Source organism: Lepisma saccharinum, chromosome 21 (assembly GCF_977018435.1).
Source record: "Lepisma saccharinum chromosome 21, izLepSacc3.1, whole genome shotgun sequence".
In the NCBI taxonomy this organism is placed as follows: domain Eukaryota; kingdom Metazoa; phylum Arthropoda; class Insecta; order Zygentoma; family Lepismatidae; genus Lepisma; species Lepisma saccharinum.
In genome coordinates this window covers 37,606,770-37,633,420 of record NC_139249.1, presented here as the reverse complement: position 1 = coordinate 37,633,420, position 26,651 = coordinate 37,606,770, and the positions used below count along the sequence as shown (strand labels likewise).

The following is a 26,651-nucleotide window of genomic DNA, read 5'->3' as shown; positions in this document are numbered from 1 at the left end:
CAAGCACTATGAAGTGTTTTTAACCCAAACCTTTCTCCCAGTATCCTTACATGACACTTCTCTGACATGGCTTGATATTCCGAGCTGAAATCGACAACCTGAGGAAGGAAGCAGTAAAGCTTCCGAAACGTCGTCCACATAAGAATACATACTCACTTGCGTAAGTAGACCAATTTGAATACTCTAACGTATTTTTGTTTATAGATAGTGAGTAACACGCACGTAACCAATATGTTATTGCTAACATACATATATATATATATATATATATAGATAGATAGATAGATAGATAGATATAGTGTGTGTGCGTCCGTGCGCTGCGCGATTTGTAATTAATGAATACACTTACAAGGGAGGTCTAAGTCTCCCCCTCCGATTTCCATGAAACTTGCAGGTGTATAGAGGCCCCCCCCTCAAATGTCAAGATGAGGAGAAATTGAAATGGGGATCTGACCCCAAAACCACGTAAATATGGCATAGGAAGAAACAGGGGGCATAGGGCCTCTCTATACACCTGCCAAATTTCATGGAAATTGGAGGGGGACACAGGGATCAGATGATCCCCATGTCAATTTGTCCTCATCTTGACATTTGAGGGGAGGTTGCCCCCTAGAACAGATTTTTAGCCGAAACAAAGAAGAACACGTATTTCTTCATTTGTGCACCTTGATTCACACACCTGCCAAGTTTCATGGAAATCGGAGGGGGACACATAGGTCAAATGCCCACTAGGCCTAGGCCACCAAGAATAATCCTCCAGGGCAACCATTTATAGACACCATATGATTTAACAGACTACACGTTACCTTGAAGACGGAGGCAGATTCAGCCTCAGAAACGTTGGTAAATTTTTTGAAAATAACAGTGGTTAAAAGTCCAAAACGAAGAATGTACAGTTGATTTGTATGTATCCAAGCTACAAAAGTATACATTTCTTGTGGTTACAAAAAACAAGGCAATTTCAAATACAAAACAAGATAGGAGGATATGGCAGTAGTCAGTCTCAAGTTGCGAGAAAGATGAGTGCGGCACATGGTATGAAATCAGAGCAGAAAGATTTGCCGCAATTGTTCAGAAAATGAGATTAATTTTCTTTTGTACCTAGTCTTACCATAAATACTGTCCCAAAGTTGTAAGTAAATAGACACAAAATGGTGAGAGATATTTTAATATCAGAATAACATGAGGTGCATGGATGCATTATGAACCAAAATCACAAATAATTATTCGAAATGGCCACCTTTAGCACTGACACACTTCTGAAGTCTTCGTGGCCACTCATCAATGGAATTATGCAACACATCAAGTGGAAAGTCCGCAGCTGCCTTCTGAAGAGACCGCTTTAAACTGTCAATATTGGGATGTCTCTTCTTGCAAGCCATCTCCTGAAGCTTGGGCCACAATTTGTAGTCCAAAGGGTTTAAGTCTGGACTGGCAGAGGGCCAATCTGACGTGGAAATGAAGTCAGGAACATTTTCCTCCAACCACTGCTGGGTGGTGCGTGTTTTGTGTGCTGGGACTGAGTCCTGCTGGAAGCTTCAGTTCTCTCCATGGAAGATGGTGTCGGGAAGATTCTTGCATAGTTTCTCAAGCACTGTCTGCTGGTACACTTTTGCTGAAGTTTTGACCCCCTTTTCACAAAAATGGAGATCCGTTGTGCCCTCGTAGCTCACACCCCACCACACCATGACTGATGCAGGATGGTTACCCCTCTGGATCCTGGGGGCCTTGTCAGCAGCTTCCCGATAGGATGTGACATACACCCTGTCATTTTGAGCATTGAAAGTCTCATCAACACTGAAAATTTTTTCATCAGTGAAAAGGATTCAACGGTGCCCATTTGCCGCATAACGCTGAAGTAACCGCTTTGATTTCCGGAGCCTCTGGAGCTTCAGTTCACTTGTCAAGAGATGTCCTTTGCGTCGTTTGTAGGCATGGAGTCCCAGGTCACTGCGTAACGTATGAGACATCGACATTTTTTAAATCTTTAGCTCACAAGCCATCACTGACTGTTTCCGTACAGGATTTCGTCGCACTCGTGCCGCCACTGCTTTCACAAGTTCTGGTGTTCGTACTGTGCGTGGTCTTGCTTGCCGTGGGCGATCTTTAACAGTACCAGTCTCAACAAAGCGCTGGATAGTGCATTACACAAATTTCTTGGAGATTTTCAGCTTCTGGAGGGTTTTGAAAATCTCCCCTGGTGATTTGCCTACCTTGTGCAACGCTACCACGGCCACACGATTTTCGTACTCACCCCATTTCATCTTCAACACTTACAACAGACACCTTTTCACTTGACCAGCTCAACAAGCAATGACTCACGCTTCACGCTACTGCTCTTGCCGTCTCTCGCTTGTACGGGTGGAAGTACAGCCACCCTCAAATGTTGGGACAGTATTTATGGTAAGACTAGGTACATAATCACAATACGAAACTACACACATTAAAACGATGCCGATAGCTGACGTTTGCAGTGTTCCATAATAAAAACACAACAGTGGTTCCTTCAGTGACAGTTTTCAGTTGCTACTGGTCGGCTATGGAAAACAGAAAGAGGAAATGTGACACGATTGATCAGAAAGTAAAATTTACACGGGAAGTGGATGCTAATCCACATAAAACTTAAGAATCTAACATTCAGATTTGTTAATTTACCACTTTATGACAGAAATAGCCTGTATGATGTATAATATGTTGTTCCTCAAAATAGATACAATTACAGTATTTTAATAATGATATGGCATGGTATCTAAATCTGATTTGTAAATAATTCTCAGTTGTACATATTATTTTCCCTTCACCTTGATGTACGCATAACTCATGATCAACTGTACATATGAATTTTTAACATTGGTTTCAATAGAAATTTGAAGGGGAAGAAGCTTCTGTTCAAGTTACCTAATAATTATAATTATCCAAGCTCGAATTGAAAAAAGACCACTGTACAAGACCTGTTTTGCCTCAATTAACGTGGACCAAATAAGGAATTTAGAAGTCTTGCAGTCACGTATACTGCAGTGCCTACTGCAGCGACACCTGTTGTAATTACACTGAGATCGAAGGCAGTGGTATGAGATTTCACTTTCTCTGGTACTTCAGAGAAAGTGAAACTTTTACACAAACACCCAACCCATTCTTGGCAGTTGTTAATCAGTCTGTTATATTCTGTTCCATTGTGTCTATTGTCCAATACATACTGTCGTAGTCTTGATGGAGACATTTTTACTCTGCCAAGCTTATTAGCATATATGAATCCTCGTGGGCGCTGTTTCTCATATTTAGGAACAAGTTTTCCATCATCAGTTGGTGTCCCTGCATAAAGACAAATACAAGATTTTTAGCTCAACTGCTCCAACAAGATTGCATATTAAACATTTAAAAACGCAACTTTTATATTATTAAAAGTATGAACAAGACATGCTTGAAGTATGTACATAGTAATGTTAAAACTTAATCTGTAACAAAACTTTTTTTTATTTTTTTGTCTTGTGCAAAATGGTAGCATTCGAAACATGAAAAATAAAACCTGTTTACCTGAGTGCTGTACATAATGGTTATGTGGAAGCCTTCACTCCTAAGTAACATACACACAGGCTTCCTGATTGTTTTAAAAGTTTACCGAGCGAGCGTGCGTGCACAATCAGAATAACATTGAATGCTAATCAAACTTTGTCACTTGAACAATTCTCTTGAGCCAAATTTGTTCCTTGCATCTGTCCAATTTAAAAGTTTTTCATTCTGTTGTGAATTTTTAGAAGCTACCACCTGCACACTGCGTCATACTGTGAAGGTGATGTGATCAGCACCACTCTGGCCACTTTCATCTGGCAGGTTCCCAGGCTGTGTGAACCCCATAGCTGCTCTATAGAGATATTGTTCGAAAAATTCTGACATGATATAATTGCAATTTGGTCGTTGATTTGAAGGGATAGTCATGTTGATTTTATGTATTTGTTTAATGATACAAAAAAATATATATATTGAAATCTTTCAAAAGTTGTAGGGAGGACTAGCTGTGGAAAAATAAAATAAAAATATGAATATAACTTTACTTCTCATATTAAAAACTTTTATGTCCTTTGTTGAATGGCTTCATGCAAAAGGATGAGTCCAAAAAACACAAGTAGGGTCCAACAAAATATATCTACCACTTTCATAGGTTGGTGTTCCTCCAGCCACAAAGTAGGAAAGAAACCGAGAGTGAGGGATGCCATTTCTGTAGCAATGGAAAGTTGGACCCCTGAACACCATGCGTTGTGGCAGAGGCATATTTTAAAAGTAATCATTGTATGGTAGCTACTCAGGGTAAATTTCGACAACAGTTTAGCACTGGAAGACATGGCAGAGTACCAGAACGACACACAATACAGAGGTCTGTAGTTGTGTTCAACAAGAAAGAACAACTGCACATAGCACTTGAGATACAATGGCAACGTTGTGTAATGTGTTTAAAGGGAGAAACATCTTATATTTTTGAAGAGCTAGTGTGGCCTGCAATATCACCCAATCCCAAAAGTGTCTATTAAGCCTGAATCACACGGAACTGGATTTCCAGTAGGAATGCTCTAGTTGATGCTGGACTGGCTACCCATTTGCTACTTTTCGCCTCACACGGTACTTGTTACACTGTACTTGTCGATAGTCTTTTGTTCCCATAATGACAGCCACGTAAGATGTAAACAACGTATCACTTCACACTTTTAATATTCGATAACTGTTCAACCGAGAGGAATACCGCTTTATATTAAATGGTTTTAGGTAGAGAAGAATGGCGCTGATAGAATACATACTTTACAACATTTACTGTACACGTATGGAAGAATATTTTAGCTTTCTCAATTGTAAACACCGTGCACTCAGCATAGACGGTGTAACTCGACGTGCCTTTCATGCTGTATGCATTATACATTGTAATTGGAATAGCTAACCGAAATGATGAATGAAATGCTTTGGTGTAAAACTGAAAAGTACTATCTGTTATAAGATTTTTGGAAGCATTTACGTAGCATTTATGCTAGCAAAAATGTCAATGAAAATGCTTTCGTCTAAAGCCGGCTTATAGGTGGACGAGCAATTTGAAGAATGTTGTAGGAAAATTACTGCTTTGTGCTTTTATTAAAAAAGGAAAATTATGAAGTAGAGATTGGCTCGAGAAAAAAAAATGGTAATCAATGCATACCGAACAAGCTTTTTAACTCAGGTTTGCATTATTTACATGAGATTCGCAGATTCATTCACAAAAAAAAGTCAAACATTTATTAATACACTTGTAATAATAAGGATTTTCATTTTCAGCTAATCATATTTGTCATGTACACATCTCATCGCTTTGCATAAATACCTAAATATTAATGAATTGAACACGAATGCACTGCACATCATCACTTTTTCTCTTTTTCTCGATAAACTATAACATAAACAGCCAGCACTCTGAAATCACAGACAAAAAATGCTCATTTGCAAACTAACAGGTTATCTTCACATGGCCAAACTTTGTTCTGATTGGCTGTTCCACAGAATCCAGTCGAGGTGTCCTATTCCTCAAAACCAGTCAGCCAGGTGGCCATGATTTCTACCTAGAAAGTCAGTTCAGCACCAACTATGTCATTCCTACTACAAATCCAGTTCCGTGTGATAGGGGCTTTACAGATCCAAAAATGCATTCAATGAATAATCTTCTAGACTGCACATAGATATCCAAAAATCATAGAATGGTCTTTCCATTCAAGAACGTCGCCACGAATATCCAAGGTACATCTAATGCTTAGAAGAATTTCACTCCAAGAGTTTTAAAGATATTCGCGTGGTTCCTGACTTTTGACACCCTGTATCTACACACAGTTTCATATTTAATATACATTTTTAATAAGTCTGCTTCAAATGTGTTTATAGTTGTCAGTTTCATCATTTCCCAGTTCTACACGTGCTTCTTTTAGTATTGTGAAGTGGCTATTTTTGGGTAAATTTAGTCTTAAATATTTTTCTTATTCGGAAAAACACCTTCACCAAATATTAATATTATGTTCAGCATGAGGTGTTCTCACTGTGGTGCAAATTTCAGATTTTTCCTCCGTCCCCCATTAAGGAATACAGAGGGTCAAACTTTTGATTTTTTTCAGAATTTTCATTTTTTAGAAAAAATAGAAAAAAAGGGACCCAGATACCTCATGTGTTTAACAATTTTCAGACTTACCTGGCACTGCACAGTAAACTTGAGAAATATGGTTAAGGTATTTTGCCCCCTTTATGGTTATTTTGTGCCCCAAAGATGAGGAATTATGAAAAACATTCTGTCGGATTTATTGTAGTATAGCATGTAAACTACTAATCTGGAAGCCAAAATGATAATAAACAAAACGAAAGGATTTATTTTGGAACAAAATGTTTTTTTTAATCATTACATTTGGAATTATAGAACATAAGTTACAGCATTTTTTGTAAAAGTCTGAAAATGCTAAAATCAGCACACGTCGCTGATTGAAAATGGCTGCCAGGTCGAAACGCAAGCCCCCCCAAAAAATTTTTGATGTCGGTTTGGAACACTTGAAATATGTAGAAATAAGTGACTAAAATATTAACAACTTTAAAAATGGTGAGGCGACAAATATGAGGTACTGTGGAGCTGGGCTACTTATTCGTGGCCCACCTGTTATCAAAATGGTAGATGTATATTGCTAGACCCTGTATTTTTGCCTGCCTCTGGTGGAAATGCCAAAATCCCCTCGCATACAAAAGTATTGTAAAAAATATGTTTCTTGCATGTATGATATTTGCATGTATAAAAATTTTGAGGCCAATGTACAAATTGCACCTGTCATTCCCACTTCAAGTTGAGAGACACTCGGAGGTGATGTCTAAATAATGTAAGCCAGAAAGATTTCCACAGGCAGCAGAAATTAAAATGTTAAAGCAGTCTAAAAATGAAGCACATACATTTAGCCAGTGATGAAACACTTAACCAGTGGCGTCGCGTGCGGTTCACATACGGATGTTCACAATAAAATTTTTATACTGATTGTAGATTTACTCCTCTCCCCTTGTAACTTCATATTTAATTGAAAAAGTAAGAATAACTTATTTTCAACTATATATTTCCCACAAAAATCACACTATATTTGAAGTAATACAAGATTTTCCATTCAATTAACACTCTTTTGATTATGCAATTTACAATTAGTAATGGCTAGTGCAAACTAATTAGTATAACATGCAATCTCAGGTATGTACAATGCAAGACTACCATACTTCGCAATCTACTTTCTATTACAATGAGCATATGTTAAACAACGACATTCATTCAGCGTTGAAAGCACGTGCATTGTTAGCAGGACAGAGGGGAGGACGTGTCCAGTCCAGAAAAAAAAATTGTGTATATAAGATATTTGGGTATTATACAGAATGCCCTCACCCCGCCCACAATAACTCGGTTGGGAGTACTTACCTCTTGTACAATGCAGAGGTTTGTGTGGTGAGGGCCCATCCTTTTTACTTCCGTTCGTTCTGCTTTGCTCATTCGCGAAAATGAAGTTTCTTTCAAACTCCTAACAGTATTCATAGTGTACAAAACACAACACTACACTACACACACACACGCGCGCACGACTAAAAGCCAATGCACATAAAAGCAAATAGTTGACACCACTCTGACAGCATTTTGCCGGTTCCCGCCAAAGAGCATAGGCTTTTTTATTGCCCCGCAAAACGAACAGAACTTGACCTTTCCAAAAATAACATGTCCCCTTGAAGTTCTCCTACAGCAACAGTGTTGCCAACAATTAAAACGCAGAAGTTGCTAAATCATCAACATGTGCTAAAAGTTGCTGAATCAAATTTACAGGTGGAAAATGCAAAATATATTTTTAAAAAGTGCTGTAAAGAACAACTTACATCAGGTTTATTCCAACCAATAAATTAAATTTCAATGTTTGTATTTTTTATATGTAGATTGAAAAATTACTTAATTTCAAATGAGATAATTTTATGCGTATTTCGTTTTAATTTTCTAACTTCAAAGAAGAAAATATTATGTGTAGCAAAAATGCATCTCTAGTATTCTCAAGTTATATTTTGTTCTTCACAATAAGCATATTCTAATAACATAGAGAATAGTAAAAATAATTTACTAACATCAATTGATAACTGTTTTCGGTAACAGCTATTTAGGCCTAGGACTCCATACTATTCTGAGTATAGTTACCAGAAAAATGTGCGTTCAATTGATGTAAATATAGTCCGCATTTTCCTTTGCAATTTAAGTTGCTGAGAGTTATTTTTTTGCATTAAAAATGACAATTAATAAAAAAAAAGGTTGCATAGTCTGAATGGCCCTTAGACGCTCATGCGCAAATCATATAAACCTTGAAAGATACGTAACTCCTGCAGACTACTTTCTAAAGAAAAGTCGCTCGTCACTATTCCGTGAACTTTAACGCCCACTGGAATTTAAAATCCGCCAGGTTTAGCGATTTCTCACTAAAGTTTGCAACTATGTAGCGCAGATGGTCTCGAGTCTCCCTAGACATGCCTTGTATATGCTGCACTCTGGTGCCGAATGCAAGAAGTATTGCCGCTTGAATCAGGGCTCCCAGCACCATATGTTCGCACAGCCCAGTGAACATTTTCGCGGTATAGTGGCCAACAGTCCCTTAGCTGTCAGTCTGATGCGACAAGCACAGCAATTGTGTTCAACGCAATCCGTGGAACACAGTGGGAGTCAGTGTTACCAACTCTCTAAAAAAGTTATCAGACGTGAAAGACGTCGACTCCAAGTAAATTGTGTGTGTATATTCGAACATCAAAGAAGTATTTTTTCGAAAAAAATATGTGTGTGTGTGTGTGTGCATTTAATATGTACGTAATTTAAAACATTTACATGAGTGTTCACGTGCTCATGTGAACATTATCACGCGACGCGCCTGCACTTAACGTAACATCCATGATTTGTGAATGCTACTCCATAAAGTAGGAGCTGTAGGTAAGTGAGTAGTGATCTGAACGATGCTTGTTTGAGATGCCTGCAAGGAAGGGTTTTTTTTTCAATTGCCAATGTCAGCTGTAACATATGTGCATTTAAACCTGATCTGTGACAATTAACTTTTAAAGATTTTTTTTTTTTAAATTTTAAATTATTATTATTTTCAAATATCTAATGCATGCATATGATTTTCTTTGAATGAGTGATTTCACATGTTACACACATTTGTAAAACAACTTTTTTTTCATGTGACAAAGATTATTACTACTTGTTAGACTATACAGATAAAAATATATAAATAACTTACGTGAGTGAGTAGAAATGTTTCAAAACGACGTTTCGGAAGTCTGTACTACTTCCTTGATCAGGTAAATAAAATAAAAACTTTAGGTGTCAAACATTGGTACCACGTTGTCAATTCGTAAGTTGAGAATTCGGGTTGAGGATAGAAAAGGTAAAAAAAAACTAGCGGTGACGGCATAAAAACTCAGATGAAAATCTTCAATGGTTAAAAATTCCCTATGTTAAAAACAAAAACCACACAACTAAAAAGAAGAGAAAGAAATAAGAAAGATGAAAGAGAAGAGAAGGTTAATGCTAGGCAAAATATATGTGATATCATAGACGAACACTTGCACTCCAACCTTAAAGATCGTGAGATATTTAAGAACCACAGTAAGTACCAAAGGGGGAAAGAAGACAAAACATTTAGGGGATGCATGCGAGAAGTGAAAAAATGGGTCAATGACAATAAGCTATATCTGATTAGGTCAGATAAGGAAAATAAAATGGTGATAATGGAACAAGACGCATATCATAAGAAATTAGAGGATAGTTTTAGGAATAAGGATTTCGAAGAAATTAAAAGGAACCCAATCAATAAGATTAGAAACGAGACAAAGAAAGGCATTGAAACTAGCATCACCCTAGGAACTGCCAAAAAAAAAAAAAAAAAAAGACTTATCAAAGGGGTCAAAGAAGGGAAGATTCCAACATTCTTCGGTATCCCAAAAACACATAAAGCTTAGACCTATTATCCCAATGTATGATCATCAAGGCTATGGTTTAGCCAAAGAAATGGTTAAGAGACTGGGGAAGATCAAGTATAATCCTCAGTTTAGTGTAAAAAAAAAGCTGGAGACTGCCTCCAGAGATGGCTTTTAGACAATGGGGTGGAGATTCTGGTTGCATGGGAGTATGTCCGATGTTTTTTTTCTTGTCACTGAATATAATTACTTTTCTGTAAACAGTAAGATTTTTCTGCAAAAAGAGGGACTGGCCATGGGTAACACAATCTCGGGTTTCATCGCCAACGTTTTCATGCATTATGTTGAAAAAGCGGCTGTAGAACAAGTGGGGGTGGGCCTAATGTATTATGGCAGATACGTTGACAACATCCTTGATATAGGGGATATCAATGCATTGGACACAGCTTTTGTTGAATTAGGGAAACAAGACAAAAGAATCAGCTTCACCAGGGGAAATATAAAAGGCAGGAGTATTATTTTTTTGGATTTAAGCGTTACCAAAACTGAAAAAGGGCTTACAACCGGTGTTTTTCATAAACCACTGGCAGGCGAACTGTACCTCAACAATAAATCAGAACACCCCAACGGGGTTAAACTGAACATTTCCCTTAATTTCTGTATTCGAGCCGAAAGACTGTGTAATAACGGCAATGAAAAAGAGAAAAATTGCCTGGATTAAAAGGGTAGGTCAGAAGAATGTATATAATATCCGAGAATTAGATAGGATGGCTAGGAAAGCGAGAAAGATTATCGTGAATGGAAATAATAATCAACAAGAAAAAGATGATAATGAAAAATGTATTGAAGGACATTTCGTCGGAATCCCCTATTACAAGGGGGCTCCCGAAAAGATCGCAAAAACAATTAAAAATACAGCGTAAAATGCGGGATGAAGGCCTCTAGAAATATCGAAAAAAAATTCACCTGGTATAAAAAGGTAGGAGGAACAAGGATAACCCAGAACAAAAAGGGGTATACCGGATAGAATGTGAATGTGGGAATCAATATGTTGGGCAGATGGGGAGAAACATGCGCACTAGATGTGACGAACATGATAAAGATATTAAGGAGGGGGTACCCAAAACAGGCCTATCCGAGCATATCATAATAAGTGGACATAGGATTATAAAAAGTGAAGTAATTAGGAAAGAGGAGAATAAATAAAACCAACGTTTATGAAGCTGCATTTATATGCACCGGATAAAGGAATAAGATTAACAGAGATGATAACAGGGTGGATCGCGTTTTTTAAAATGTGGGATAAAGCGGTAAATACTGACACTAAAATGGTTTTTCATGTCACTCCCGAGGTTGCGAGGGCCGGCGAAGAAGAGAGGGAGTTCACCTTGGAATGGTGACGTATACGATCATGGAGGGTAAATTTCACATCCAAAGCAGCAAAGGAGCGCTCACAGTCCATATTTGTTTTAATTGTGTGGTTTTTCTTTTTAACATAGGGAATTTTTAACCAGTGAAGATTTTCATCGGAGTTTTTATGCCGTCACCGCTAGTTTTTTACCTTTTCTATCCTCAACTTACGAATTGACAATGCGGTACCATGTTTGGCACCTAAAGTTTTTATTTTATTTACCTGATGAAGGAAGTAGTACAGACTCCCGAAACGTCGTTTTGAAACATTTCTACTCACTCATGTAAGTTATTTATATATTTTTATCTGTATTGATAGTGAGCAAAACGCACCATTATAAAATGGTTGTTAGAATATCATCTTATGTCTACCAAGCAGAAACCAAGCACTCTTAGAGAGCTTTAAGACCAAAGTAACATGCTGGAAGTAACACATATCACTTTGAAATTAATTCTCAGAAATAAATGCAACATTTCCTACCAAAGCGACTTTTTTTTGGTTAGACATATTTAATGATTGTCTCTACAATTATTCAGCAAGGAAGTACGTAGTAGATGCTGAGCCCCACCCCCTCTTCTTTCTCTAAAAAAAAAAAGCAGTGTATCTCATTATGTGAAATTGGAAGTGATTTCAGCTAGGATCAAGTAATAAATGGATAAATTACTTTCAATTCTGTGGTGTAATATACAGGGTGAGGCAAAAGTCTGTCACCACCCTTTTAATTTGAAAACTGCTTGACGGAGGATGATGAAACTCTGGATATGGGTAAGGGGGCACACCAGATGGGACTAAAGTAAGAATCACGAACCTTCTGACCCTCTGTAAACAACCGTATCACTTCGAGTAACGTATCACTCCGCGCCAGCTATTCGTGAATGGTGCGGCCATCATATGCTGCTCACTCGCAACCTTTAATTTTACGTAACATGGAAAAAAGTATTTTTATTTTAACTGATAATCTACACATTGAAGTATAATAAATTTTCTACAAGTGATTAAATACGTGTTCTTGTTCAAGAATGAACATATTTTTCTACGCGAAAAGTCCCATTTATCTGACACTGGGTTAACAGATCCCCCCCTTCCCCCCTCCTCTCTCAGTATGACAGAGCCAAAGTTATACAAGAGAGTGAGAGATTCGTTTCAGTAAATTCAAGCCTTTATTGCCCAACATTGTTGACATGTAGAGTATTGTTTTCTCCTTTGTGCAACAAATATACCGCCAGTTTTGGCAGAAGCTAAACAAAGATAAGCCGGGGAATAAAAAGAGATTGTTTATCTTTCTCTCGGTTTCTCGTGCACAAGAAGGCGATAATAAGCGCATTATTTACGCACGTCTCATGCAAGTAATGTATTTTCTTACCTTGATTCAGCAGTTCCTTTTTGAACTTGAGGCATTTTCGGCGCTAGACATCATCCTGTCAGAGTACGGTCTGTCAAATTTGCTTCCCAAAAAGGAACTCAACGTGGCACAAGAGGCGATTTAACGCCGACTGCTAAAATTGGGAAGATCGTCATCAATCACCACTATCAACATCTTCCCCACAGTGGACAGGACGGCTGTTTGATTGAAAGAATATGAAAACACCTCGCGTTGTATTGCACTTATCTCAAAATCGGTGTACTTGTTTATACGAGCAACAACGTGTTTTTTTCGCGGGACACACAACTTGACCGGTCGTTTTCCTTTCTTTCACCGCACCGAAAATACAAAGACGCAGACACACAATTACACTTGTACACCAACTTCACTGCTTGCTCAGGATAGCCCCGACACAAAGTCACATAAACGTTAAGAACAACCTGCTTCTTGCCACTTTTCAAACGGCTGTATTTCCGAATGACTACTCTGAAAACACGGGAGACCTTCCTGCACGCATGGAAGTCGCCATGTTCGAAACTGGCGCTATTTTCTTGCTGTTCACGTGATCGATTGTAATTTATACAATAATCACGTATTATTATTATAAACAGAAACCTTCAATGAAAATATATTTTAAAATGTATAATCCAATGTACTTTACACGTTTCTCTTCCATTAGCGTACTTTCATAAAACGGACTACATGATGCGGAAGAAATCCGTTATTAGGCTGTTGCCAACCTCAATACTTCTCACTAAGTCAAGTGCAGAAAACGGAAGTGGTATGTCGATTGTCGGCATATGATAGTGCGATTTCACATTGTCAGTGACGATCCTGCGGGATGGGGGAGGGGGTGGGACGCAGGAGTCTATCTATAATTCAGAGGTGTTCACCATCCGGATGGTGACATCCTCACACTCCAGAATACTTTTGTGGGTAAAGGAGGGCAGGCCGTAGGGTGAGGGAGGTTGATTTAAAATGAACAGCTCTCAACAAGAGAGAAGAAAAATGTGACAATATTTAAAAATTCACCCGCAAATATCCATTTTATTTTATATGTAGCGTACAATAAAATGTGACTGCCTCAAAATATTTCTGTATTCTACAGTCTTCTTTCCCCACTTTTATGCTTCTCTAAGTTGCCGTTTTAGTTTCCCTTGGTGTCTTTCTGCATAATCCAGCATTTTTGAACGGGATAAAAAGGACATACTAGTGTGTTTTTGGATGAAGTAACTTTAGATATGTTGAAGTACACTCTGGAGGATACTGGAATGTGTGACATTGAGGTGTAGATCCACCACGCTGTGACACGCACATTTGTCATTAGTTACGAGATGATGAGGGATAGGTGATATTTGACATCGGGCTACGACGCCAGGGTCCCGGGTTCGAATCGTGGCCTGGGTATGAATGTTTGTGAATGTCCATTCATCGATTTCATCATATCATCATCATTCATCCCCATCTTCGCAAATTAGCCATAAGAGGCACAAGAGGGGAAGTAAAATAAAGTAAATCAATCAAATCAAATGAGTTAGTTTCATTATTTTATCTAATTAATAATTATTAATTTAGTCAATCAAATCATATGTATTAGCTTACTTTCATTATCTATAATAATAAATCATAACACTTTCAAACATCAAATAAATTTAATGAAGAAACCCCGGTTTCAAAACGTCATTTATCTCAATGTGTCACATTCTTCTAGCAAGGTTTTTTTTTAGTAAAAACCGTCTTACTCCTGGGGGAAAAGATGTCAATTTTGTATTTTGTATTTTTTTAAATTTAGCATTGCTTTTCTTCCACATTTGGCTAATCCCGACGATGAGAATGAGTGATCGTCAGATGAAATTGATGAAGGGACACTCACAAATAACACCCATGCCAGGATTCGAGCCAGGGAACTTCGGTGATGAGTCTGAAAGTCGGCCACCAGGCAAGATGTACATTTTTTTCTTTTTTTTACATACATTCAATAACTTTTAACAGGTCATCAGTGATACTGCTTATTCCGCATCTGTTGACAAATGGAAATGTTTTTACACCTTGTAGGCTATGTGGATTATTTTTTTTCCATAAGTTTGCAACACTGTTAGGGTACACGTGCTTTTGTTTACAGAAGGTCTGAAGTTCTATGATTCTCACTTTAGTATGCATCATGGTGGCCATCTTGGAATTACCTCCAGATTTTCAAATGAGAAGGGGGTCAAGTGGCATCATTGAACATATGTGTTTTCTCAGAAATAATAATATGCAGTTATTTTTTCCCTAACTTTATTTGGTGAGGTTATTTTCACAGTTGAAGTTCACTTTTGACATCCTACAAGATGTGCTCTATGTGTTGCCCGTTCTGTGATACACAAAATGCAAGATGATTCCTCCAGTCCTCATGGACACACAATAACACTGCAGATCCACAGTGACACACACTTGCTTGATGTGGTGCAGGAGATGTCGGAGATCATTCATTACGTCTTGATAAACCATGGCTTTAAGGTGGCCCCAAAGGTAAAAGTCAAGGGGGATAAGGTCCGGAGAATGAGGTGGCCACTCAGTGGGGTCCTCTCCAACCAATCCAGTGACCCGTGAACTGTACATCCAACCACTGTCTGACACATAATGTGTAACGTGAAGGCATGCTGCCCTGTTGTAGGGGTGCCACTTGTTCATATGCAACACCTGGAGTATGGATTTCTGACCGACTCCTGACACTGACACCAAACATTGCATACTGCGTTTTGGGCTCTTGACCATGAATGCCATAACTGCCGTTGCTGCTTCCTCGTCAGTAACAGTTCTCGGTCGTCCACTATGTTCTCTTTCCTGCACGGATCCAGTCTCTTTAAACTTCTAGGAGCTTTTGCTAGGCTTGTAAGGGACTGAGTGCTATTCGTGGAATGTCTGTCGGTGCAGGTATGAGTCTCTCAACTCAAAGATGATGAGAAAGGAGTTTAGCAGGTAAATGTCAGGTCAACAAAAAGGGGTCAGCACAGGGTTCCCACACAAACTCCAAATCCATTTTCCCTGAGTTTTCCAGAGTCCTCATATTTTTCCAGAGTATTGAATGCACAGTAAATGACTACTATAATTTTATAATGGCCTCCTCCATTTCTCCTCATAGCCATGCCATTATTACCAACATGTCAGCATAACGTCCACCATTTACCCTCACCATGTTACCGTGTTCATTTTCGAAAAAGTAGGGGCAGATGATTCCACGAGATGATAATGCACACCACACTGTTACTTTTTCTGAATGGAGAGGCGTTTCATGGAGAGTGTGTGGATTATTTTAGGACCAATACCGAAAGATCTGCTTGTTGACAAAGCCACTAATGTGAAAGTGGGTTTCCATACATTGTGAACTCTTTCTTTGTGTTCTCCAATAACATTTAACATTTCTCGGTAAAAGCGTATTCGATTCTCGTAATCTTGAAGTGTCAGGGCTTGCACTACCTGCATCTTGTATGGATGGTATTGGAGGTCATACTTCAAAATCCTTCTCACTGTTCGATTGCTGAGACCAAGTTCTGCGCTGTGCCGTGTTCGGCACGTTTTTTTCACTAGCACCTCTTTTCTTTGTTGTGCTAGCAGTGGCTTCAAACGTCCTCACCCAAAGGCTGATAGCATTAGCAGAAGGCACGGGGGTAACAAACTCTCGACGGAAAGTGCGTTGAGCTCCAACAAAACTATCCGAATTTTTCTAATACACCTTTACAGCAAATGCATGCTGCACACTCGACCAACGCTCCATCGCTACTGAAACTATGTGCTAAGTTCCATCGAGATTTCAAAGAAAGAACAGGATATTACAATTCACTTTTATCACTCTTTAAAACTCAAAGACCGAACTCCAAAGTAAAGACAAAACACAATCGTAATTCCCATGGCAACAGCTCTTACAAGATATGAACATAAAGGCCAGTTACTATCCTGACATTATGAATGATAGGTTTAAAATATCACATACCACAAGAATCACAAAATACTTCGACAATGTGTGCAAAACCAAGGACGCCATCTTACTGACACCGTATTCAAAATATTGTACTAGTCATTTCAACTCATGTTCAAAAAATGACTAATATTTGCTCTATCTATTTTTTGTGCATTTTTTAAATCTTGACTGCCTCACCCTATATAAGAGTGAAAGACAGGTATCAGTTCTCATTATTTGTTTTTTCAGTATAGAGTTTGGCAGTTCGTTAAGTATATTTATTAATTTACTGTGTAGCTAACCTAAGACTTACGAGTGACTGGTCTGTCTAGTACTGTAAACCCAGAGCTTGTAAGCCGAATCAGGTCAGATAATTTAAAACACTAGTAAACAAAATAGTCTAAATTCAAACATAACCTAGTATAAAACTAAAAACGATTGGAACATCACCTGGAAGAAATAAATAACAACCCATCACATTACATCAAATGTGAAAATATCATCACCAAATAAAGTTACGGCCAAAATTACTGCATATTCTTATTTCTGGCAAAACACACATGTTAAATGATTACTCCCTTCCCATTTGATTGATTGATTTGTTGTTGTAAGACCACTTTATGCACAGAAAGGCTGATTGGGACTGGAACTACAATTTAAAGTGGGTTCCGAACCACTATGTGCCTCCACCGGGTATAGAACCCAGAACCCCTTGATTACAATGTGATGGCATTACCACTATGCCATCGGGGAGGCCCGTCTTCCCATTTGAAAATCTGAAGATAATTCCAAGATGGCCACCTTGATGCATCTGCTGTGCCACCTTCCCCATTACCCATATCATGAGTTTCATCGTCCTCCGTCAAGCTGTTTTCAAATTAAAAGGGTCATGTCAGACTTTTTGCCTCACCCTGTAGTACTGCTTTGGAATACAATCTAATGTCCATACGTCTGTAAATATATGTTTGTGTGTTCCAAAAATTGCTGATATTGTCATATTGTTAATCTTTATGGTAGGAATATTATTTTATGAAAATTAGGGGAGATATGTATACCGGACTCATTGAAACTAACCTTCTGCAGTTCTCCAGTCACCACCTTCAAACTCAAAGACTAAAATCCAGTGGGAGACTATTTCCACATTCACATTCATGCCACTTGAATGTGAATTTTGAATTGGCCGCTTAAATAAATATACTGTTGCCATCCTCTCTGTAAAGTCAGTTTCATCTGGCACGTCCCACTTATTCATAATTACAACTTGTAACCTGCAAATAATAATAGTTCATTATTATTTTTATATCAATGAAAATATTAGTAAATATAATTTTCAAAAATTTGAATCACTATACAAAAATAAGATAATTTATTGTTTCCATTAACAGCTTCAGTTGTTTATTACTAGTTCATTTACAGTTTGGAATTTATGATGTATTTACATTGCCATCAGTGGTGCCATCTTGCCTCAGCTCACCCAATAACTTGTTATTGTTATTATTATTACTATTTTTATTTATTAAACAAATGATGTCACAGAACATTGTTCCATTGAGGCATACATAAATTGTTTTACTAATTAATATACAGATGAACCCCTCACTCCTTAGTATTTAAGTACTGGGTTATTTGATTAATCGAGGTGTAAGTTTGGATTTCTAATTGTTCTTTTGTGTTTGCCCTACATATTGTGTTAGTGTCATCTGCATAGGTGATAGTTTGAGTCATGTTGTGCTTTGGTATGTCATTGATGTAAAGGATGAATAATAATAGACCAAGTATAGATCCTTGAGGGACACCTACCTACCTTTGACGATTTAAAACTGGAGTAAAAAGCTTTGATAGATGTATTATCTATATGCTCAAGTTGAGTGCATATGCATTGTATTCGATCGGAAAGAAATGACTTAATTAGGTTAAATGTGCCACCTCGAATGCCTAGACTATTCGCGATTAAAATTACCACCTGAGCGCTAGTGTCGCTTCCAATATGGCCGCTCTACGTAGGATAGATCTTTGTTTACATTCTGTAGTAGTAGGTAATAGCAGCATGTTGTCATTGCTGGTATGGAAGAAACGTTAAAATTACGTGTTATTCCAGGAACTATAACGAAGGTGAAGCTGTGCTGAGAGCGAAGCATTTAATTATGATAATAAAAATAACACGGGAAATGCACATGAAACTAATGTATACGCACTGGTTTTTCAAAGCGGTGCTGTTTCATCTGCACTGCACCTTGGTTGTAACTGCCTAACTGGGGCTCTCAGAAATGATTTGAAAATAAAGCAATTCACCTGTATTGCAAAGCTTGGGAGGAAATAAATGAAAACATGCTGTTGCAGATTTTTTCCCCAAAGAGGCAGGCTGGTTTAATAACTACACCGGATAATAATAATAATAACAATTTTATTGAGGCTATTTTCAGTCTTCACTGACAATTGACATACTGAATGAAACAGCAACATTAGCATGTCAATTATGTTTTTCTGACTTACCTTTATGATTACGGACATTAATTAATTCTCAAACTATTTTCATCTTTGCACTTAATTGACTTGCACCTGTTCCAAATTACATACATAACACATTGTTTTCGATGAAAACTGTTATATTCATAAAGAACAATTTAAAATTTACTTTCATGGCAATAAAATCATCTTTCCGAAAGATTATTTCGGAAAATAGAGTGTACAGTCTCGTACATTCTTCGTAAGTTCCTTGCCGCATTTCAGTTATGCCAATCTTGTCAATCAGTTCTGTTTTCCCTGATTTATTTAAACACTTCATTTTGTTGATTCCACAGGGTGGAAAACACATATAAGCTTTTCACTTGTCCTGAACCACAAAACGATTTATTTAGAGCAAAAAACTGAACAGTATACGCTACTTTTTCGCATTTTCCCCATGCTTTGAATGGCTTCAACACGGCAAAGCGCAGCAAGGTGTCCTACATGGAGATGTTCCTGAAAATCTCACCAGATGGCATATTGGATAATTCTAATCGCGAATACAGTTTATGCATAAGTGAGATGTGGTTGAGAGAGTCAAATGCTTTAGACAGATCTAGAAATACCGTGCCTGGAATTTCAATGCAATTTGATTTTGTCAGAAATGCATGAGGAAAAGGAGTGCGCACATTTGACAAACAATTTATATCATTTTTTATGTTAGCTTATTATGAGGTGGACGAATTCATTAATTATGTAATATATTTAAATACTACTATGTTGTATATGTATTAAGGAAAATTTTAATACGTACACAATTTAGTGTTGACATGTTGGATATGTATTTTCTAATTTTACGTCTCTACATGTTTCTTTCAAAAATACAGTTTGTGTGCTTCTTTTCCATTATTCATGTCAAATTGAACATTTTGAAAAAAAAAATATTACAAATTCTTTGTTCCAAGGTTTGACTTCCACCCATCTTTTTGCATAATTTACGAGGATAATTACGCAGGCCCGTAGCTAGAGGGGGGCAACTGCCCCCCCCCTGTGAAAAATACAGAACATATTCCTACCTGGAATTCTCACTAATCTTTACAATTATATCCTCTATTAGGCTACTCTAGCAACATAACAAAGACACTTATTGATTTTGTGATTTATTAAGGTCTGTGGGATTCCGAATAATGTCGTACTGGGATTAGGGAGAGAAAATCCCTTCCTGATTCAGACTTCGGGAAATGATTTCGTAATTTTCAGTATCTAGAACAGTTGTGACATTTTGAGAAGTCTTGTATGAAAGGTGCCCAATGTGTTTGGATGTGTTGCTATGAAGTTTGAACTGCCTTATCTTTTGTTTCCGAAGTCTACCTGTTGGTAATAGTGATTCATGTGGTAGAGAGAGGGAGTGGATATTCGATTTTTGTTATTTAGCGTTGCCTTTCTGCCACTTCGAGCTGATCGTGACAATGAGTGATGACGTGAAATTGATGAAGAGACACTCACAAAGTGCTGCAACCACAGCAGGGGACAGGGGCATTATCCCCCCCCCATTTTAGTCGGAAGTCCAACCTAGGGAGGGGGGGGGCAAACATTGAAGTAAAGAAACATGACTAGCAGAATCTAAGAATAACAGTACAAATGGATACTCAAGATGGAATTAGATTAAGTTTTTCTTGCATATTTCTTGCAGACGGCTAAGGGCAGGTTCAGGGGGTATTTGCCCCCTTGCTTTCAAATTTTATACAAATAAAAGTACATTTCGTAAAATTTTGTTGCTCGCTTCGCTCGCAAGTGCAAGTTCTGCTGTTCTTATAGTCCAAAATCCTGGGAGCCAAAACGATCTAAATGAAAAAAAAAATGTTAAAGAGAATGCCATGGCACCTCGTGAAATTATTTGCGCTCTATTAAATCAATATTGTTTTCAGTTTGCAAATATTTGGACCTAAAGATTTTCCCGATCGCCAACAATTATTTTGAGGAAAAGGAGCGCACACATTTGGGAGACAATTTGGCGTATGAATTGATCATGTAATGTATTTTAATAATAATATATATATATATATATTAAAGAAACTTTGATTACGTACACAATTTAGCGTTAACATGTTGTTTATGCATGTTCTTATTTTACGTCGCTGCATGTTGCATATGTGTAAAATATATGTTGTACATGAAAGTTATACGTGTCATATGTAAAAAAAAAAGTTTGTCATGCATATTCTGCCTTTCAAAAATACAGTTTGTGTGCTTGTTTTCCATTATTAGCTAATATGAAATTGAACATGTTGGAAAAATACCGGGTGATCCGTTTGAGATGTCAGAAGAGTAAATCTTTATACACAAGAGGTTAATGTACGTATCTCCGAGCAGCTTGTTGTAATATAAGCAGAAAGGATGTAACTTTCGAATTCAGCCACAAGGCGGCGCTAATGTGCATGGTATCAAAGGTGGCGATCAGGTTACAAGAGTGCACACAGTATGTCGTATGGTATGCAAAATTTTCGAGTATTCCATGCATGCTACTGCCGAAACGTGCTGAAGTCCGTAAACCTCCACTCATTCGAAACTTACATCCTTTCTGCTTATATTACAACACACTGCTCGGAGATATGTACCTTAACCTCTTGTAATACAAAAAAATGTATTACAAATTTTTACACAATTCATCAAAGTGTAGATGTAATGTAATCATTATTATTTAATTCATTCGATTTTTCTTGCATAACACAACACAATGGTGGTGTTGGATTCTCGTTAGATTCCTTTGTGCGTAAAAATCTTGCATAATGGAAACTAGAGGGAAACATTATGAAGCACGATTTATAAAGGACTTCCTTAATCAGTTCTGCAGACAAGCCCCAAACTGTTGGTACATATTAATCGTATATTTACCTTTTCGACCTTTAAATATAAAGTAGATACAGTCGCTATTTATGTTAAACTTTATCTTTGTATTCTTTGGTATTCCGAAAAGTCATTATCGAAATATTGTTATTTGATGTTGCTCGAACTTTTGGTACCAGTTTCATAGATCGGAGACACATTAAAATCAGATATTTTGTGTTTCACATGTTTCGTACTTACCAAATGTGTATTGCAGAACATAGTTCCAGGTGCCATTATGCTTTTTACACGAAAAAAAACACAATTTTTCACATAGAGAGTAATTTCTTTGACTACTTTTTTCGCTTCCATAAAACAGAATATGGCAGGCAAATCTTGACTACCGTAGTGGGCATACAGTGTTTCCAACATTCTCCACCAAAAAATACCTAAGGTAAACGTCCCTAATTTCTACAATGTGCCTAAGTTCGACAGGGTATTTGAAAAATCATAAAAGATAAGGAAACTATGTGATGCAGAAAATCGTGTATGTATCATGCGACAGTGTACAGGTTTACCCCACGTCATAAAAAGGGTGGTTGCACCAGATGAGACATATCAGCACCGCGGGAGAAATTGTGATGGCACTATTTGCTAACTGCGAAAAATCAACTGATTTTTAGTGGATTTCATAAGAAGGTAAATTTTCTACGTAAGGTTTTTACCAGTTTTGTGTTGTTTCAAAACAAATTTCAATACTTTATTATTGTTTTAGAGCCTTTTTCTGAGCTTCCTAGTCTGTTGTGGCAGACAAAGGTTGTTCACGTAACAAAATAAGGGGGGGTGTCGAACATATGAGCACAAAATTGGATGGTGCACCAAATTTCGTCAAGTGTCGAACCTTATTCGAAAATACACAATGTTGGGTTTTGATGTGCATTGAAAGGAATGTTGTTTACCATTCATGAAAATACATTAATCTGACAGGGGGTTGTCGAAGTTTGGTGCTGTGCATGTCGAATTTTGGGACATTCCCTGAAACGTCATTTCTGGACTTTTTGCATACTTTTTCTCTCCTGTCATTGCAATTTCCATGAAATAACTCTTTCTTCCTACGTCACTAAATGTGAGGGACCTGAACTATACAAAACTGCAATAATTATACCAAAAAATGTCACGTTATAATTACGTATTTATATTGGCTTAATGTGATAAACTGAACTAAAACTCCATGCAAATTAAATTGCCGAATGATGAAAATTTTGTCTTGTGTACGATTTTTTAATTTTCTTAACAATTCTGTGAAAATGTTGCAAAATTGGCCTGATTAATGATAAATATTACACAGAACTAAAATTTGCCCTCATACAGTACACGATTTTCCTTGTTCTATGATTTTGTGAAAAATGTAGGAGTGTGTGGGACAGAATTTTTTGGGTCGGGGCGGGAAATGTTCAAAATTTCCCAAAGCTCTGGAAATCTCGAATTCTATACGTCTTTTTCACTTTAAGTGATTGTTTTTGCATTTCTGCTACAAAAACGAACAATTTTCGATATGTTCTAGCCATTTACAATGCAGAAAACATCGAGGAACAAAGGTTGTACACCGGAGCCACTTGATAATTAATTTACATTAAACTCAGCCTAATTTGTTCCTTACTTTAGTTTCATTTGGCCAAGTCCAAAAATTTCCAAGAAAGCAAAGAGAAAGACTGCCTGCTGTGATTACATCTCTTTAAATGATCAAATACTTTACAAAGGAGGAGGATTGATTTCGTGTTTTAAGCCCACTTTATGCACAGTAAGGCTAATCGGGACTGGACCTACAGCTTAAAGTGGGATCCGAACCACTATGTGCCTGCATCGGGGATTGAACCGGGGACCCCTTGATTACAAGGCGATGACGCTACCACTGCTAACAAAGGGGGAGAAAAAGCATCATGTAGATGAGGCAAAAGAGCTAGAGAGCTGAAGAATCTTGCTGCAAGGAACTAGAAGACAAAGACTTTAGGCAAAAAGGGAAAGAAATGGGTTGATGTGAGTGACTCAGAATCATCAGATGAAAGTGCACTGTCATTGAAAGAAAGGAATTCTCACTGGCAAGAGGAGGAGTCAGATGAAATGACATTAGAGATTGTCAATGAAAGTGATGTCAAAGAAGGGGATTTCATTCTTGTGGAATTTTTAGGGGGAGAAAGAAATGCATCAAAATTTACTTACCTCTGTGTTGTTCAGGAGATCCTGGAAGATGTAATAAAAGTGATTGGACTTAAGAGTGTTGATGTGGCAAAGAAGGAATGGTCACCTATGAAAGTAAGGTTTCATTCATATCAGACCCTCAAATTATTGGTCCTGTTGAGTTGCCAAATTTGGTAATGAAGGGGGAAAGGGTCAGATATGTTTTCAAGAAAAAAAAGTAAATGTCTAAGAGTTAGGTCTTTGATTTTGAGGACTCACACCTAACTTCAGACAGAAAGTTGTTTTGCATTTGTTAAAAATTTATGTTAATTAATTATTACTGTAATATATAATGTTACCAATATCACAGATACAAACAGCAATTGTTCCTTAGCATCTAGGCATGGCTAAGTAAATGTTATAGTTAGTCCTCAAAAATTTTTACTTGGTTTTGATACACCATTAGGAATCACCCTGTAAAACTATGTTTCAAAGTTGTAAATATAAATGCAATCAACATTTTCAGTGTTTTATTTGCTTAAATGTACCTAGCCTTTGGCATGCTAAGTAATTCATGTTAATATTTTAAATTTTGTTGAGCATAAAAGAGGGGGGGTTAACATCAAATCTTTTTTTGTTCACTTCATGCCCTGATAAATCTGTACATTTAGTTGAATATAATGAAATGCCAATAGAAGGACATGTGCAGTTATTGGTATTATTAACATCTGCATATTTAGTGTCTGATGTTGCGATATTTTATTTGGTACACAAACTGTCGAAATTAAGGACAGGGTGTCGAACTTAGGGACATATTGTAGGATTCACTTTTTGATTTTTTAATAATTATGTAACATAACTGTTGGAATGCAAAATACTTTTTGGGTGAAAGAAGAATCGTTAAACTTTCAGGCAAAAAAAAAAAAATTACTTGCATTTATGAAATACGAAAGCCACTACAAGCAATTAACTGCAAAAATTTTTCTTAACCTGTCGAACTTAGGGACGTTTACCTTACTATCGAGTTCGTCACTTGTGCAAATTGCACATTATGCACGGGTAGCTGACGGATAGCAACACGAAACATACACGGATAGCCCCACAAACCATTCATGAACCATTATGCACGGTAGCTGACCGATAGCCCCACGAACCATTTCCAATAAGGTTAGGTTACGTTAGGCAAGCATAGTAAAAAAAATGGGGGGTTTGAAACAAGTCATCAAACGTATGCAGCATCTGGTTGTCGTAGGGCAAGCAACTGAAAGCAATGGCAATTGTGCGTCGGCGAGATATCTCTCTTGAAAAATACATTATTTCCCGGTCAAATATATTCCACGATGAAAGAAAATACCTCGACAAACGTTGTAAACCTTGGAGAAACTCGTTTCCGTAAATAGTTTCTTGTGTAAAATTGAAGAAATGTGTCTCCGATGTATGAAACTGTTACCGAACTTTTTTTGTTCATTGGAATTTCAAGATATCATCCCTTTCATGTTACATATCACATTTGGAGGAGGGGGACAAGTGCCCTCTGTACCTTGCTATATCTGGCAATGCAACACAATATATTCAAAATTTGCCCCCTCTAGGATTGAATTTACCCCCCCCCTAATAAAAATTCCTGGTTACGGCCCTGTAATTACGTCTTTGATACTACCACTACCAATAATATTATTATTATTGGTACGTTTTTGCTCCCTCCAGACAAAAATCGTGGTTGCGCCTTTGATTTTTATAATATTCATTATTCTAATTCTTGGATTTACGTTCAAGAATAGATTAATTTTGTAGACGGACGAATTTCATATTCGACGGCACTGTTTTCTAGCATATGGTAACGATTTATGTATTCGGTGCGAATAGCATTTTCTACATTTTTTTAGAACAAAGTTGACTTTTTCATGTGATCGTCTGGATTAAACATACGTAAATGTAAACATAAAATCTTGAAACTATACATTATTTGGTAGAATTGCGGCTGCTAAATATCTCTCTCTATCAATGTTTGTGAAACTCGAAGCTAACAACAAAATAACTCTTCCAATCTTCATCAAAAGACATATGATACATATGTGTTGCATACTCTGTAATTTCAAGTACGCAAAGAACATTAATCCTTACCTTCCACGTTTCACACAAGAATTACTGCTTGATTATCACTTTTCACTTCTTTCCACGTCTGCCTGAAGAGGGATTAATGGCGGAAACTGCTTTTCTGTTCAACAGGAGGCGCTGTTTCTACCTCCACTCGGGAAATTCCCGAAAGAGCTTTCACATCCTGCTTGGGCACTCTCTCTTTCAAGGGGTTATGGGCTCATGGGTCCCAAAGAGAATTCTCTTTGATGGGTCCGACCGATTCCCGATGGAGATGGACGTCCGCAGGGTGGAAGTGGCGTCCAACGGATCCATCGACCATCCTTGGAAATTTGCATATTTCATTTCAAGTTATTCGAACAGAATGACCAAAGTAAAAACTGCATTAGATCGATAAAATTTAGTGAAAAATACAGGAATCATGTTATTTT

The 26,651-nt window shown here is 37.4% G+C and overlaps 1 protein-coding gene across 2 annotated transcripts; it reads right to left on the bottom strand.

Annotated features, from left to right (window-relative positions):
- Nucleotides 1-257: 257 nt before the first annotated feature.
- Nucleotides 258-26,374, bottom strand: LOC146003918 (uncharacterized). 2 transcript variants are annotated; one of them, XR_014443867.1, is made up of 4 exons: nucleotides 26,248-26,374; nucleotides 17,749-17,942; nucleotides 2,418-3,312; nucleotides 258-1,101 (listed from the first exon to the last, which is right to left on the bottom strand). XR_014443867.1 is itself a non-coding variant. In XM_083142402.1 (3 exons), the coding sequence occupies exons 2-3, from the start codon at nucleotides 17,924-17,926 to the stop codon at nucleotides 2,966-2,968; spliced, it is 525 nt and encodes a 174-aa protein (XP_082998528.1). In that variant the 5' UTR covers nucleotides 17,927-17,942; nucleotides 26,248-26,374; the 3' UTR covers nucleotides 2,414-2,965. The 2 variants fall into 2 exon arrangements, 1 of the variants encoding a protein (XP_082998528.1); XM_083142402.1 differs by lacking the exon at nucleotides 258-1,101 and having other exon boundaries at nucleotides 2,414-3,312.
- Between the last annotated feature and the right edge of the window lie 277 nt (nucleotides 26,375-26,651).